General features: G+C 36.8%; 2 protein-coding genes across 2 annotated transcripts in view; both read left to right on the plus strand.

Moving 5' to 3' along the window:
• Positions 1–709, plus strand: part of LOC149037892 (melanocyte-stimulating hormone receptor-like) — a 2,660-nt gene extending 1,951 nt beyond the window's left edge. Inside the window, exon 1 of the mRNA XM_089186533.1 lies at positions 1–709. This exon is cut by the window's left edge and continues 1,951 nt beyond it. Coding sequence (XP_089042659.1) covers positions 1–261 — 261 coding nt within the window. The 3' untranslated portion in view covers positions 262–709.
• A 13,745-nt stretch (positions 710–14,454) lies between these two features.
• On the plus strand, positions 14,455–16,873 carry LOC149037893 (adenosine receptor A2a-like). Its single transcript, XM_089186260.1, has one exon. It carries the CDS (start codon positions 15,529–15,531, stop codon positions 16,474–16,476), a length of 948 nt encoding a protein of 315 aa, XP_089042386.1. The 5' UTR covers positions 14,455–15,528; the 3' UTR covers positions 16,477–16,873.
• The last annotated feature ends 334 nt before the right edge of the window (positions 16,874–17,207 follow it).

Consider the following 17,207-nt stretch of genomic DNA (forward strand, 5'->3'; position numbering starts at 1 on the left):
AGATACAGGAAGGCAGTAAGCAGTGCACTGTGGGTGCAGTTAGCATTGGCTGTTTGTTATGTACCAAAATTTATAATACTGGTTGTTATCAATCATAGCAAAACTTATTCTTCTCGTTTACTCGTTATTGATGCAATTGCATCCATTTTAGTATGTTTTAACTCCACTTTGAACCCGTTCCTTTACTGCTGGAGAATCAGAGAAGTGAGACAAGCAGTAAAGCAGACAATCCAACAAGCACTTTGCTTTCCATCGACTTAGATATATTTTCTTGGAGTTGTCAGACCTGTATAGATCAGGCGTAATTTGAAGGGAAAGAAAAAAGAAGATAGAATCGTACAAACACGACTTTTCAGCATCTTTGGTGTTAAAGATGCTTTGGTGTTTGCCTATTTAAGCTAACAGATATCAAATCAAAACACAGTACCATTATATAGAATTCTAACCGCGTTGGCAAAAAGACAAATTGAAAGGCAGAATTAATATCAGTCAGACGTCAGAGGTGCTATTTGTTTGACTTTCCTCCTATATAGTGTATGGCAGGGCCTCTGCAAACTCGCAGCTCATTTTCTCGCCAAATCCTAAGGCTGTCTGCTGCTCATTCCAAGTTTTTAAAATCGATCTAGAAAGCCATATAATAACAACGCGCTATTGTGATCTAAACTGCTCCTAATTGTAGAAGTTAGGAAGTTAATAAAGATGAAAATTGGATGGACGGTTTGCTGGTTTATTTACTTTATATTTTTCAACTGTTGCAGTTCTTTTGCGTCCTTGTCAGACGCGAAAGGAAGAGAAAAAACTTGTAGACGTTTTTCAATAACGAGACAGCAATGAGACATTGTTTGAAATTACTAGGAATCTAGGTCCGCTGAATAATTTTGAATAATTCTCTATGTTAGCTTATTATAAAGGTTGAGACTTTTATCTCGGAAAAATTTGCTTGTAATATATCGAGATTGCGGGTGGAGTTTTAGTTACTCAATCGGAGATCATTTATGCTTTTCGGGAACAAATGTCTCTCCGATTCCAGATGCCTGAAATTTAAAAATGCATGCTCTAATGTTTGCCTATTTATGCTAATAAAAACCAAATAGAAACACAGTACAATTGTTTAGTATTCTAACCCCGTCGGCAAAAAGACAAACTGAAAGGCAGAATCAATATCACCCAGATGGCGAGAGGTGCTATCTGTTTCACTTTCTTCAGATGTACTGTATGGTAGTTTGGTGATACTTTCTTTAATATTCCAATATTTTGATATTTAAATAGGAATGTCCGCTATCCAATACTTTACTTTAATGAATCAAAATTATCGATTCAATTGTTTAGTATTCTAACCCCGTCGGCAAAAAGACAAACTGAAAGGCAGAATTAATATCACTCAGATGCCAAGAGATGCTATCTGTTTGACTTTTCTCCGATATACTGCATGATAGGGCCTCTGCAAGCTCGCTTCTCATTTTCTTGCCAAATCCTATTAGGAAAGTAAAGCTAGTAAAGCTGTGATGCTCATTCCATGTTTTTAAAATTGATCAAGTAAGCCATATGGTAACAACGCGCTATTGTGGACTAAACTGCTCCTAATAATAAGCGTACGATTTATAAGAATTGAACGAAATGAACTCTTTTAGATGGGAATGTATTTCAGCCTTGAAAGTGAAAGGGTTAATAGCGAATGAGAGATATTGTAGAAGTTAGGAAAGTCAATAAAGATGAATATTGGATGGACGGGTTGTTGATTAGGTTACTACACTGGACTCTTCTACTATTCCAATCCTGGAAATAAAAAGAGGCAATTTGATAATGTACCCGGTTTTTCACCAGCTGCAGCTCGTTCACGTCCTTGTCAGACGCGAAAAAAGGAGCATATAACTTTTAGATGTTTTGCAATAACGAGAAATCAATGAGACGTTTTTTGAAATTGCTTGGGATCTAAGTCCACTAAATAGCTTTAAATAACTTTATATGTTCGGAAATTATAATGGTTTTGACTTTTATGTCAGAGGTATATCCGTGTAAAATACAAAGATTGCCGTGGGAGTTTTAGTTATGCAATTGGATATCATTTATGCTTTGCGGAAACAAATGTCTCTCCGATTTGAGATGGGTGAAAATTTAAAATTTACTCTAAGAAGTAGGAGAATCTAGTAGAATCTAAGGAAAAATTTTAGGGGATCGTATGATTTCCAATACGGAACTGTGGGAGTCAGTCGTGGCTAACAGAGTACAACGGGGAGACTAAAGAATAACGGTTCTATTGTTTATGTGGTCCAAAAAATGCGGGAAATTGACTGTTGCGGTTTCTAAGATGGCTTTTATTTAATGATAGATCGTTTTTCCGAAAGAAAAGTTGAAGGACAAGAAAAAATAAAATAGAATTGACATATATTGAACATTTAACAATTGGTTCATACGTCAGCGTGCGTTCATCGAGATATGAAGCACGCGGGCAGTTTGGAGAGCACGAAAGATGCGTAAGAGTTGCTCGAGGCGTAGCCGAGAGCTAATCTAGCTTCTTGAGTGCTCTCCAAACTTCCCAAGTGCTTTATATCTCGATGAACGCACAGCCGACGTATGAACCAATTGTTTTATAACATTGTCAACCCTGCGAAACAGGATGACATCGGCCGTGCCTGTTCTTTGTTTTCTTTTTCTTTTCGTTTTTTTTGGGGAGTTAAAAACAACATTCCCAAAGAAAAAGTAGGCATTTCTTCCTCATCAGCTGGCTCACAACTTTCCATGCTTAACTTAAATTGCCGCCGAAGTCTTAACCAGTTTTTTAATAGTAAAATCCCAAAGTAAAAAATCGCGGAGAAAATTTTTTTTTCTCGAGAGATTTCTTTACTGACGTAATGAGCGTGCACAATAGGAATATAAAGCACGCTTACGCAACTGAATTTGATTAGACAAATTCACTAGCTATGTTATAATCTAAAAGGCTAATTCGAAACGGATTGTCGATAGTCATTGCACGCAAAAATAAGAGAAGTTCGGACTATGTAGGACATTTTCTCGTGTTATTACATGTTTGCAAAAGGAGCGAGACCTTTGGTAAAGTTTAAGTCGAGTAACTTTAATTTTTAAACGAGAATACAATGTAGCTGAAGAATTAAGGATCATAACCGGCTGCCGTTCGAATGAAACTGAGAGAAATTAGGGAGGATGGAATAATTAAAAACATTGAAACGGCTTTCTAATGTTGTGTTAGTTTAGTTAAGAAATATTGTGCAGTTGTCATGGTTCCTTTCATAAATTCTGCTCAGATGCGAGAGGAAGAGAAAACAAGGGAGGATGGAATAATGAAAAACATCGAAACGGCTTTCTAATGGCGTGTTAGTTTAGTTAAGAAATATTGTGCATTTGTCATGGTTCCTCTCATAAATTCTGCTCAGATGCGAGAAGAAGATAAAACAACTGAGATATGTCTTCAAATAGGGAAACGAAACATTAAAGATTTTTTCTTTTTTTTTTAATTTCGTGACATCTACGGCCATGGATTAATTTTAAGAGCGTGTCCACGAGAGCACCAGGGAGTCGTGCTACATGCCACCTCACCGATTTCAATGAAACTTGGCCAGTTTAAAGGGTCTACCCCAAAACTCTAAAGACAAACTGGTTTCTGTTTTGGTTTTTTTCCTGGGGGAGAAAGACCACCCCCCGGTTTCTCTGGGTTTTCACCAAGGACATCGGTAAAATTAAAAATAGTAAAATCGGTAAGAAGGAATGAAGCGCTCACTGTGATGGTATTTAAACAATTACTCTCAGGGTTTGCACACAATTTTTTACATCATAGTTAATGTCTGCCGTAAGTATCAGTCAATTTGATTGACGACTTGTCAATCAACAGAGGCAAATAAACGACCATGTTTTTAGACTTTGCGATTCATCCAAATATTTGACAACTTTGAGCTCAAATATCGTCCCTTGCCAGAAAGCTACAACAATAATCTTGAAATCCCTTTATAATTTATCATTTCGTCGCTGAAAAAAAATTAAAAAATATTTTGAGCACCACGGTATTTTTGTCTTGGATGCCTTTTAAAATCTGCGCCAGTGAAAAGTTTCTCTCAACTACACCTGTCACACAATTCTTGCTGAAGGCGATCACTTGACAAAATATTAAATTATGTAGGAATGGAAAATTTCACGTTGAAAGAGATGCATGTAGGCGAAAAATCGATGGGAAAATCGTAGCGTTTCTTTCTTCTGTCGTTTATTACTTTAAAGATTTGCTAAAATCAGGAAAAAGGGCTTTTGTACGGCACGAAAAATTCATTAGTCTATAATTTGATTGTTTATCATCATCATTGCTCATTTAAGGTGATTTTAAAGTCACATGCTGCGTGTTGATTGACATTACTACAAGTACCAGTGTGCTCCAACTTCGGCTTTTACAGACGAGAAATTCTGCGCTCATGGATTAATTTTCAGCTGTCACTTAAATGCGCTTGGAATTATTACTGTTTTGAATTAATGTCAAGACTGTTTTTCGTGTGGCATGAACATTTTGCGGGAGTTTATTTTATGCGGATGGAGACAATTTGTGCTTTTTAGGCAAAAAAGTTAGTCCGTCTCTACATGACTGACAGTTTCATCAGTGAAACATCAGCCTGAGGGTGCATGTTTAACTGAAGAGACAGAAAGGAAGGAAGGAAGGAAAGAAACAATTCAAATTTTATTATTTCCTTTTTCCATCTTCTCTATAGTTTTACGAAGAGAAGGTATGCAACTGGTCGGCGATAAGTCGATAGATGTTTCCGGTAAGTTTGAAAACAAAGAATGCGCTCTGGATACTCGCAATTGTTTCACTTTTGTAGTTTCTCATTGAACTGAAGATAACAGACTTTCGCAATATTTTATTGAACGCGATTTTTCAGTGGTAACGTCATTTTGCGGATCGACAAATATCCTCAAAATCAATTTACGTATACTGTTTGGGGCCAATTCCTATTTTTTTTTTTTTTAGCTATAAAGAGGTTTTTTCAAAAACAACATATATTAACAGATGTCTTCATCCTTGAAATTTTTTTTCAGCTCTTATTTAAAGCGCGTTCTTGAATGAAATTTATCAGCCAGTGGGACACCTTTTACAGGGTTTATTGATGCAAATCATACCCTGAAATTCCACGATAGATGTATGTGTATAAATATCCAATTGCCTCGACGGACAGTTCGTTCAACCAATTTAGGACGAGAAGGATGCATTGAAGAAGTTTTTAGAGCTGATAATATAAAGAATTATAGCATTTTATTGTTTCATGGCTAGGTGGTTGCTGCGAAGAAGTATTCGTCCGTGTTGCCAGCAGTTCCAAAAATCCATAGCGAAAGGAGGAAAACCGTTTTAAGAGCTGCACCATGATTGCGACGACAGACTCAACAGAGGGTGGAACACAGACGGAAGCACATGAATTATTGCCATGTTCCCCCACCTGGGTAGTTGGGATTCAACAACAATCGATTTCCTCATTTTCCTTTTTGCATACTCGAATAAGCTTTTGGTATGGTATTGTAGTCAACTTTCATGCTCAGTAATCTCAATCGCTTCCTACACAAACATATTTCGCACTCTCAGGCATCATCAGGCTCAAATACAAGATCATGTTCAACAACAGTCGAGCCAAACAACTGCACTAAACATGGCAAGATACAGGAAGGAAGTGAGCCGTTTGTTATGTACCAAAAGTTATAGTGTTGCTTGTGCTCACTTATAGAAAAACTTATTCTTCACATGTAGTCGTTATCGATGCAATAAAACAATTTTAACATATTTTAAATCCACTTTGAACCCGTTTCTTTTCTGCTGGAAAGTCAAAGAAGTAAGGCAAGCAGTAAAGTAGACAATCCGACGAGCAGTTTGCTTTCCATAAACTTAGATATATTTTTCTAGGAATCGTTAATCAGGCGTAATTTGAAGGGAAAGAGAAAAGAACATCCAATGAAACAAACACGATTTACAGCATCTGCTGTGGTTTAGATGCTTTGGTATTTGCCTAATTATACTAATAAATATCAGATAAAAACACAGTACCATTGTTTGGCAATCTCACCCGTCAGCAAAAAAGAAAAATTGAAAGAGAGAATTAACATAACCCAGATGCCGAGAGGCGCTTTCTGTTTGGCAAGGCCTGCGAACTCGCTGCTTGTTTTCTCGCTAAATCCTAAAACTGTCTTCTGCTCATTCTATGTTTTTAAATTTGATCTAATAAGCCATATAATAGCAACGCACTATTGTAGACTAAACTACTCCCGATCATAAGCGCACGATTTATGAGAATTGAACGAAACGAACTGTTATAGATGGGAATATGTTTCAGCCTTGAAAGAGAAAGGGTAAATAGTGAATGTGAGATGTTTTTGAAGTTAGGAAAGTTAATAAAGATAAAAATTGGATGAACGGTGTGTTGGTTTAATTGCTTTATATTCTTCACCTTTAGTGTAGTTCCTTCGCGTCCTTGTCAGACGCAAAAGGAAGAGAAAATAACTTGTAGATGTTTTTCAACAACGTAATATCAATAAGGTATGTTTAAAACTGCTAGGAATCTAAGTCCACCAAATATTTTTGAATAATTTTATCTGTTTGGAGATTTTAACGGTTGTGATTTTTATCTAAGAAGTATTTCTGTGTAATATGCAAAGACTGCGGTGGAAGTTTTTGTCATGCAATTGGAGATCATTTATGCTTTGCGGGAACAAATGTTTCTCCGATTCCAGTTGCATGAAATTCTAAAATTTATTCTTAGAACTAAGAGAATCAAGTAAAATCCGAGGAAGATAGATTTTTGGAGATCATATGGTTTCCAATGCGGAACGGAGAGGGTCAGTCGTCGCTAACAGAGTACAACGGGGAGACTAAAGAATAGGAAGTCTACTGTATATGAGCAGAGGGGCATTTTGTTGCGCATGCGCCAAGAAAGTTTGTTCGGCGCGTTCGGCGCCATTTCAATATTTTCTGCGTGCTTTTACCGGTTTTCGACTGAACGATCGACACCTTTCTGTGATACTTTTTGGAAAGGGATGAAAGGGTTTGACAAGTTTACCACCATTTCTAACTCTGTAGATACTCGTGGAGTTTGCTGGCTCTTCGGATGAGGATATTTTAATGATCAAAGTGCGAACAAAACGCGAAAATAGACCGAAAACTTGAAGTTTGAAATTTGATTTGCTGACGATCAAGATGTACCCATGAGACTACAAACCTTGAAGGTTAGTCTTAAGATGTTGATTTCTTACTTCTATGAATCACGAAAGTTCTCTGCTGTTTGGGAAGATGTGAAGAGACCCCACTACATATGGTCGGTGCAATTGACAGAAAGGATAGGTGTGACATTTGCTGTGGCAAGCTGGCATTCAAGAGAATGTAATTAGTACGAGAAGCTTACTACTGGTATAAATTATCGATCTTTTGTTCTCTCCACACAACTTGCCTCAACTAGCTTATGCTATATGCAACTTGTGTCTATACCTTTTTTTTGCAACTATAAATTACCAATAAAGTTTTTTGAAAGTTTTGTCTAAATTTCATGGGAAAAGAATATGAGGAGTGATCAGGTGAAATATTGTCCTGTTCCTTAAGAGCGTTTGAGCTTCCAGTCAGAGCTATAAAATTTCTTAAGTGACTGATTTATGATTTTTCTGCCTTAAAAATTAGTACAGCCAAACCCCTGGCTTGAAAACTATTAATTGCAGAATATGCAATGTCAAAGTCCCCTTTTGACATGTCTCATTTCTCTCAAATCTAATAGATGTAAATCATCCATTTTCAAAAAGAGATCAACAAACCTGTCCACATTAGTTTAATCTGACCTCATTTAGTCTTATTCCTGAAAAGAAAAGGCTTTTGGAAATATTTTGTTTTTTATCCTCACTGTTAAATATCAGCCTTACTGGTTCTCTGTTGTTTGGCATGTATAAGAGTCTTTTCAGAACATCAAATTGTCACACAACTCTTATAATTTAATAGGTTGGAGAATAAGGTTGCAAAGAGTGTATATGATTTTGTTGTGCAGTTGAAATGATAAATGAAAGTGATTTTTACTGGGTAATAATTGATTTATTTAACTATTCATCTTACAACTGGAAGCCCAAACTAGTACTTGTTTTCATTCACAATTTCCCAACATCATTGATCATATCTAATGATACTTCTGAGACTAATGATTGAAAAGACTTTATCTTACTCTGATAAAATCCATGATTATTATTTAAAGAAGAGAAAATAATTGGGGGATGTTTTCAAACAACGAAACGAAAGGTTAAACATTTTTTTTTTCAAATTTCTTGACATCTGCGGCCATCGATTTTCAGTTGTCAGTTAGATGTGTTCGGAATTATGACTGTTTTCAATTTATTTCAAGATTGTTTCCGTGTGACATAAACAATTTGTGAAAGTTTAATTTTTGCGGTTGGAGACAATTTGCGCTTTGTAGGAAAAAAAATCATGTCTTTCTCTGATAGGCGATTAGTCGATAGATGTGTCGAGGAAGTCAGAAAACAGAGTGTGCGCTGGATACTTGCAATTGACCTTTGCAATGTTTTATTGAAGGCAAATTTTCCACGAGAACGTAGTTTTGCGGATCGACAAGTATCCTGAAAATCAATCTAAGTTTGCCGTTTTGAGCCAATGCCTCCTTTTTTCTTTATCTACAGAGGGTTACTTTTTAAAATATTAAACGGAGAGAGGTCTGTATCTTTAAATTTTTTTATGAACTCTTATTTAAAATGCGATCTTCAATGAGATTTATTTAGAGGAACACCTTATTGGGTTTATTGATGCAAGTTACACCCTCCAAATTTCAAGAAAGTTGTATATGTATTGTCACGTAATAGTCTCGACGGACAGTTCGTTCAATCAATTTAAAAAGAGTAGGATGTATTGAGGAAACTTTTGATGTTCATAGTAAATACAAAAAAAAGAAGATTTAATTGTTTTTTGGGCCGGTGGTTGCTGTGATGAAGAATTATTCCTCGTTGCTAGCAGGTCCTGAAAACAGTAACGAAAGGAGGAAGACCGTTTTAAGAGCTGCACAATGATTGCGACGGCAAATTCCACAGAGGGTGGAACACAGACGGAAACATATGAAGTATTCCAATGCTCCCTCTCCTTTTTTTGCTGGGTTTCGACAACAGTCAATTTATTTTTTGAGCAGTTAATATTTTCCTCTCCATCACAGTATTTCTTGGGAATTCCTTCCTCCTCGTTTCCCTAAACAAGGAATTTTTGTTTCATCCGCCGTTCAAACTCTTGTATCGTCGTCTGGCAACATCCACTCTCTTTGTTGGTCTTGTTAGCCAGCCTCTCCACGCTACTTGTTAGATGTCTTTGGTTCACGAATACTGGAATCTTTGTCGATACTCAAGGGGCGTAGTCTTCATATCAAGCTTTGCATTATGTTCAGTTTCATCACGGTTGATGTTGACAGCCATAGGCGTGGACAGACTTCTCTCTCTGTTTTTTAGGGATAAGACAGAGACAAATAGCGACTTTAAAGCGTTCATGTATCGTTACAGCTACTTTTTGGATTTTATCCATCGCCGCTGGATCATTTTCCATTTCACATACTTAAATAACCATTATTTTGATAAAGCATTATGTGAGGTTCTCAATGGGGTTAACTTGTAGCCATAAAACCGCAAAAAACATTGGACCATTAAGCATAAAAATTGTCAAATTACTTAACCGTGAGTCGTATAAAATTTTAACCTCGAAAACTATAATCTGGTAACAACTCATAGAATTATGTTAATCGGTCGCCGTAACATGGCCAACATTTTAACCTTTAGCCGTAAAAGCCATAACCCCATTGAAAACCCCATACTATTACAGTGAGCCCATAATTCTCAAATGCAAGTTTTTTGGCTTTGATCGTTTGGCCTTGGAAAATGAAATTTGCTCGAATTTCGAGAATTCGGATAATGTTGACGTCAATACTAAATTAAACGGGAAGCAAGGTTGTCAAGCTTGCAATGTTTTGCTATTTTTCGAAGACAAGGAAGAACCTCAGCCATAGGAAATGTTATCATTCAAATTATTGCTCGGTGTTACTGCTCTCTGGTTGCAAGTTTCTTGCAATTGTCTGGGGAAAAGAGGAAACAAAAATGTTAAAGAGCGCAAATTGCCGTTGGCAGTTTTCAGGAGAGCGCCTTGCAGATGCACGGATCCTACAACGTAATTGTAGTCCAGTCCATTTCCCTAGTTTATCGTTGCAAGAGAGAAACTTACTTAGGTTGTACTGTGATAGATCTTGTGGTGAATATCAAATATTTCAAAGGGGTAAACACTAAAGCCTGAAGTTCCCTATTCAAAAAAGAATAAAACTACATTACATAATTACATCAGGAGTAATAAATGTGTGATGTAAAAAACCGAAATACTGTGTACTTAATGATTGAGTGGTGAGGCCGGACGGAAAAAATTTGGTCATGATCTACGGACCGAGGGCAACGAGGTCCTTGCTTCATAGCCTACGAGTAGCCGTACTCTCCCCCGATGGGGAAACGGATGCGAGGGAACGTCTACGCAAACCTTTCACTAATCGTGTTCCGTCACTCTAATTTATGCAAAATAATGTTACTTGATGACGCTTTTTTGCAAAGTGACACGTGTTAGCGTAAGTGTAATCATTTTCCATTTTTTCAGGTAAATTTGCAATTTAGCTTCCGGGTTCAAATTTATACTTTGCTTTAAAAATGTAGGAAAAGATTATGATCGTTTTTTTTGGTATAGAGCTAGAAGAGGACGATGTTTGATTAACATTGCGCTCACTAAACTAGATTTCAACGTCCTTGCAGTTTATGCTTGCATTTGTAAATAGTGCCACGGCCGTCGAAAAGAGTTGGATCATTTGCCACATAATCTCAAGGATTTCAAAGATTTCTTGTCTCTATCCTAAACGTCGCGCAAACTCTCCTTAAAACCTCGTCGTAGATCGCTGTTATCTGAAAAGTTGACCGTGAAAACATTTTGTTCACATTCTTGTTTGTTAATATGAAAATTAATTACCAACTCAAACCAATCAGAATTGAGGAAAGAATCGACAAATAGGGTTAACCAATAAAACACCATTATATATTTTCCTGCAAAAGGGTGACGTGACGGAACACGATTGGCGTCAGGTTTGCGTAGAGAGCCAGATATTTTCTCGTCCGGCCCCACCGTATTCGGTCAATAGGCATTTTATAGAACGACATACATGCACATAAAAATGATGTAATTAAAAGTTTTCGTTTTCATTTCGATTAACCCAGAGAAGGGAAGGGAATAAGCTAAAACACAAGTGATTTGGATACCCAAAACATTGTGACAGCGGAAGTTCGGAAGTTTGGGAAAAGTGATTCATTCATTTTGTTGTTTCATTTTTAAAACATCAGCCGCATCGTCAACATCTCGGTAAGTGCGATTGAAAATCTTTTCTAGTCACTCGGTTTTTATCAGCTTTAGTTATATAATAACTGTAGAGAGGTAAGGCTTTTACTGATGACAAAGCCTAGTAGCTGTTTTTCCGAGCTTTGTGTTTGCAAGATGTAGTTATGTCTCGTTTCGAACGTTAGCCCTTCACTAAAGCGGCTTATGGCGCGATTCAATAGCCACCTCAGTGAAAAAGAATTCGTTCTACGGTGACTTGTTAATCTCTGTGGCTTTATACCGTTTAAGTTATTCTCATTAACTAATGTTATTAAGTATCGTTCAATTTGAGAAATTGATGATCATAAAACTAAAATCAGACATTTATTTATGTTGTGGACTGTCCGTCGCTGAAGGAAACCGTGGTGCTTCATTACGTGGTTTTCCGGTGGCTATGATCTACCTTAGCTATTAACTTGACTTTTTTTAAGAAGGTTGAACGAACGATTCAGAGATCGCTACAGAAGCGTTTCGTGGTCGAGATACCTTTCTCGTAAATCTTTGGACACTAGCGAAATGTTCTAAGGTACATATTTTTCAAAGGGCCGTAACCTGTTACTTTTTCTGTTAAAATGCAGAGTCTCGCATAAGAAGATAAGTCATGACGCTCCGCGCTCACGAAGAGAGATGTTTTAATTTTCTGTTATTACATGTATAGTACTAAGCGTACTTTTTCCGTTGAACGAATGCTTCATATCTCCACCGTTAAATTGCTTTCTTCAAAACTTTATGGTTTTATACAATGAATTTCAATCTCATTAGCTAAGATTGTTCAGCATTATTTAATTTGAGAAACTTATTGTTTCCAGAATCACGTGATCAAAAACTAAAATATAACGTGGACTGTCCTTTACTGATGTCAGAATATATTCGCGGTGTTACAATTCGTGGTTTTTCAGTTTCCGTAATTTTCATTAATAATTCACGTAAACTTTCTTCGCTTTTTGTGAAAATACCAAAGTCTCCCATAAGAAGAGAGGTCAGTCTAGGACACCGCGTGCTCACGAAGAAAGATGTTATAATCCTCTGTGAGGAACTGAAGGAAGTGTCACTGATCACTGAGCCTACTTTTCAGATGCAATTAGTTTACGAAGCCCTGCCGTTAGATTGGTTGAGAGGCTTTGTTACGCTTTGAAACAAACATTGCCTATTTATGTTAATAAGTATCAAATAAATACGCAGTACCAAGATATATTATTCTAACCCTGTGGCCAAAAAGAAAAATTGAATGACAGAATTCATATCGCCCAGATGCCGAGAGGTGTTATCTCCTTGACTTTCCTACGACGCACTGTATGGCAGGGCCTCCACTAACTCGCATCTTGTTTTCTTGCCTAAAGCTAAAGTTGTCTTCTACTCATTCCATGTAGTCTAAGAAATGCGGGAAATTGACCGTCGCAGTTTGTAAGAATACATGACTTTCTTTTGGAATAGATCGTTTGTCAGAAATAAAAATATGAACGGCAAGAAAAAACAAGATATAATTGACTCACATGGAACATTCTAAAGGGAAATTCGAAACAGATGGTTAGTAGTCACTGCATGCGGAGAAAAGAGAAATACGGAATTTTTACGATATTTTCTCATATGTTTGCAAAAAAGCGAGACTCTTAGTCAAATAATTTGAGTTTAAATTTCGAATTCAAACTTCATTCCAAATAGTTGTGACTACAATTAATGGTCTTTATTTTCCGATCACAAGAAAGCCCAAATTGATATTTTTATGAGTGCCTCAAAAACAGAAAAACGCATATTAAAAAAAAAAAGTAATAATTTTTAGAATTTTTCAATATGTTGACATTTTAATAGGCATATCCACCATCCAGTATTAAAATCTTTAAAGACTCAACGATGACTTCGATCCATTTTGTCAATCCGCAACTATAAATCGATCAATTTTGGCTTCTAATGCGATAATTATCGAGTACTTTAATTTCAAGAAGCAAAGAAAAGAGTTTAAGATCACAATTAGCTGCCGTTGGAATAAGACTGAGAGAAATTATGGAGGATGGAATATTGAAAAAACATTGAAATGGCTGTTTAAGAGTGTGATGGTTTAATTAGGTAGCAGTTTTCACCTGTTATGGTTCCTTTTATAAATTCTGATCAGATGCGACAAGAAGAGAAAATAACTGAGGGATGTTTTCAAATAACGAAACGAAACGTTAATTGCCAGTTAAATGTTTTCGGAATTATAACTGTTTTCAATTTAATTCAAGACTATTTTTCGTGTGGCATGAACATTTTGTGAGAGATTTATATTTGCGGATGGAGACAATTTATGCTTTGTGGGAAAAATATTTAGTACGTCTCTCCATGACGGACAGTTTCGTCAGTGAAACATCAGGCTGAGGGCGAATGTACTACCGAAGGGTCAGAAAGGAAGGAAATAGATAATTTCATTTTTTATTTTTTCCTTCTTCCGTCTTCGCCATAGTTTTACAAAGAGGAGGTAAACAACTGGTAGGCGATTGGTCGATAGATTATTCCAGTGTGTCCGAGGACAAAGAATGTACTCTGGATACTTGCAATTCATTCACTTTCGTAGCTTATAACTTGGCAAAAGATAACAGACTTTTGCAATTTTTTATTGAATGCGATTTTTCAGCGGGAACGTCGTTTTGCGGATCGACAAATATCCTGGAAATTAATTCAGGTATACCGTTCCGGGCCAATTCCTATTTTTGTATCTACAGAGAGTTTTATCAAAAAATAACAAACTAACAAATATCTTCATCCTGGAGAGTTTTATTACCTCTTATTTAAAATGCATTCTTGAATAAAATTTATCAGCCCGAGGGACACCTTTTGGGGGTTGATTTATGCAAGGCATACCCTCTAAATTCCAAGAAAGGTTTACGTGTATTAATATGTAATAGTCTCGGTTAACAGTTCCCTCAACCAATTTAAAACGAGTAGGATGCACTGAGGAAGATATTAGAGTTGAAGACATAGAGAAAATTAAAAACGAAGACAGTGCAAGAGAATAATTTAAGATCACAACCAGCGACCGTTCGAATGAGACTGAGAGAAATTAGGGAAGATGGTTCTTTTTATAAATTCTGATCAGTTGCGACAGCAAGAGAAAATAATTGCGGGATATTTTCAAATAACGAAACGAAACGTCAAACATTTTCCTCAAATTTCTTGATATCAAAGGTCCTAGATTAATTAACGTGGTCGGAATGATGATTGTTTCTGAATTTATTTCAAGACTGTTTTTCGTGTGGCGTGAACATTTCGTGGGAGTTTTTATTTTTGCGGATGGAGAAAGTCTATGCTTTGTACGAAAAAGATTAGGTCCGTCTCTACATGAATAATAGTTTCATTAGTAAAACATCAGCCGGAGGGGGGATGCTCTACTGGCAGGACAGAAAGGAATGAAGGAAGGAAATAATTTGAGTTTTATTATTCCCGTTTGCCATCTTCTCTATAGTTTAACAAGGAGGAAGTAAAAAGCCGGTGGGCGATTTGTCGATAGATGCTCCGAGTAAGTTCTAAAACAAAGAATGTGCTCTGGATACTTGCAATTGATTCCCTTTTGTAGTTTCTAATTTGGCTGAAAATAACAAACTTTCGCAATGTTTTATTCAACGCGATTTTTTAGCGGGGAACGTAATTTTGCGGATCGCCAAATATCCTCAAAATCAATTTAGATTTACCGTTCCGGGGCATTTTTTATATATTCATCTACGGAAAAGTTTGTATGTTTTGTTTTGTTTTATTATTATTATTATTATTTTTATTTTTTTTTTAATGTGGAACTAACGGTTGTCCTGAACCTTAAAATTTTTACCAGCTCTTATTTAAAATGCGTTCTTGCATGAAATCTATCGACCAGATGGACACCATATGGGGTTGGGAGGTTGATTGATGCAAGGCACATCCTCCAAATTTCAAGAAAGGTCTATATGTATTGTTAACTAATTGTCTCGACTGCCAGTTCGTTCAACCAATTTAATATAAGTTGGATGCATTGAGGAGGTTTTTAGCGTGGATGATATAGAGAAAAATAAGATTTCACTGTTTCTTGGCTAGGTGGTTGTTGTGAAGAAGTATTATCCTGTGTTCCCAGCAGTTCCGAAGAACCGTAGCGAAAGGAGGAAAACCGTTTTAAGAACTGCACCATGATTCCAACGACAAACTCAAAAGAGGGTGGAACACAGACGGAAACCTATGAACTATCGCGATGCTCCTCCTTCTTGTTAGTTGGGTTACCACAACAATCGATTTGTTTCTCAGTAGTTAATATTTTCCTCTCCATCACAGCATTTCTTGGGAATTTTCTAATCCTTGTTGCCCTCAACAAGGAATCTTCGCTTCGTCCACCGTCCAAACTCTTGTATCGTTGTCTGGGAACAACTGATCTATTGGTTGGTCTTATTAGCCAGCCTCTCGCTGCTACTTTCTGGATGTCCGTGGTTCACAAACACTGGAGTCTTTGTCGACACGCAAGGGACGCAGCCTTCATATCAACCTATGCATTATGTGGAGTGTCTTTGTTTACGTTGACGGCCATAAGCGTGGACAGACTTCTCGCTCTGTTGTTGGGAATAAGATACAGACAAATAGCAACTTTAAAGCGCACATACATCATTACAGCTACGTTTTGGATCTTGTCCGTCGCCGCTGGATCAATTTCCATTTCACACTCTCGAATAATCCGTTGGTATAGTATTATAGTTATAGCGTTATGCTCAGTGATCTCAATTGCCTCGTACACAAAGATATTTCGCACTCTTAGACATCATCAGGCTCAAGTACAAGATCATGTTCAACAACAGCCGAGCCAAGAAACTGCTCTGAACATGGAAAGATACAGGAAGGCAGTAAGCAGTGCACTGTGGGTGCAGTTAGCATTGGCTGTTTGTTATGTACCAAAATTTATAATACTGGTTGTTATCAATCATAGCAAAACTTATTCTTCTCGTTTAGTCGTTATTGACTCAATTACAACCATTTTAGTATATTTTAATTCCACTTTGAACCCGTTCCTTTACTGCTGGAGAATCAGAGAAGTGAGACAAGCAGTAAAGCAGACAATCCAACAAGCACTTTGCTTTCCATCGACTTAGATATATTTTCTTGGAGTTGTCAGACCTTTATAGATCAGGCGTAATTTGAAGGGAAAGAAAAAAGAAGATAGAATGGTACAAACACGACTTTTCAGCATCTTTGGTGTTAAAGATGCTTTGGTGTTTGCCTATTTAAGCTAACAGATATCAAATCAAAACACAGTACCATTATATAGAATTCTAACCGCGTTGGCAAAAAGACAAATTGAAAGGCAGAATTAATATCAGTCAGACGTCAGAGGTGCTATTTGTTTGACTTTCCTCCTATATAGTGTATGGCAGGGCCTCTGCAAACTCGCTGCTCATTTTCTCGCCAAATCCTAAGGCTGTCTGCTGCTCATTCCAAGTTTTTAAAATCGATCTAGTAAGCCATATAATAACAACGCGCTATTGTGATCTAAACTGCTCCTAATTGTAGAAGTTAGGAAGTTAATAAAGATGAAAATTGGATGGACAGTTTGTTGGTTTATTTACTTTATATTTTTCAACAGTTGCAGTTCGTTTGCGTCCTTGTCAGACGCGAAAGGAAGAGAAAAAAACTTGTAGACGTTTTTCAATAACGAGACAGCAATGAGACATTGTTTGAAATTACTAGGAATCTAGGTCCGCTGAATCATTTTGAATAATTCTCTATGCTAGCTTATTATAACGGTTGAGACTTTTATCTCGGAAATATTTGCTTGTAATATATCAAGATTGCAGTTGGAGTTTTAGTTACTCAATTGGAGATC

Source organism: Pocillopora damicornis, chromosome 11, assembly GCF_964200805.1.
Source record: "Pocillopora damicornis chromosome 11, jaPocDami1.2, whole genome shotgun sequence".
In the NCBI taxonomy this organism is placed as follows: Eukaryota; Metazoa; Cnidaria; class Anthozoa; order Scleractinia; family Pocilloporidae; genus Pocillopora; species Pocillopora damicornis.

Coding starts and splice junctions, on each gene's coding strand:
- LOC149037893 (XM_089186260.1), top strand. CDS start 15,529: ATGATTCCAACGACAAACTCAAAAGAGGGTGGAACACAGACGGAAACC.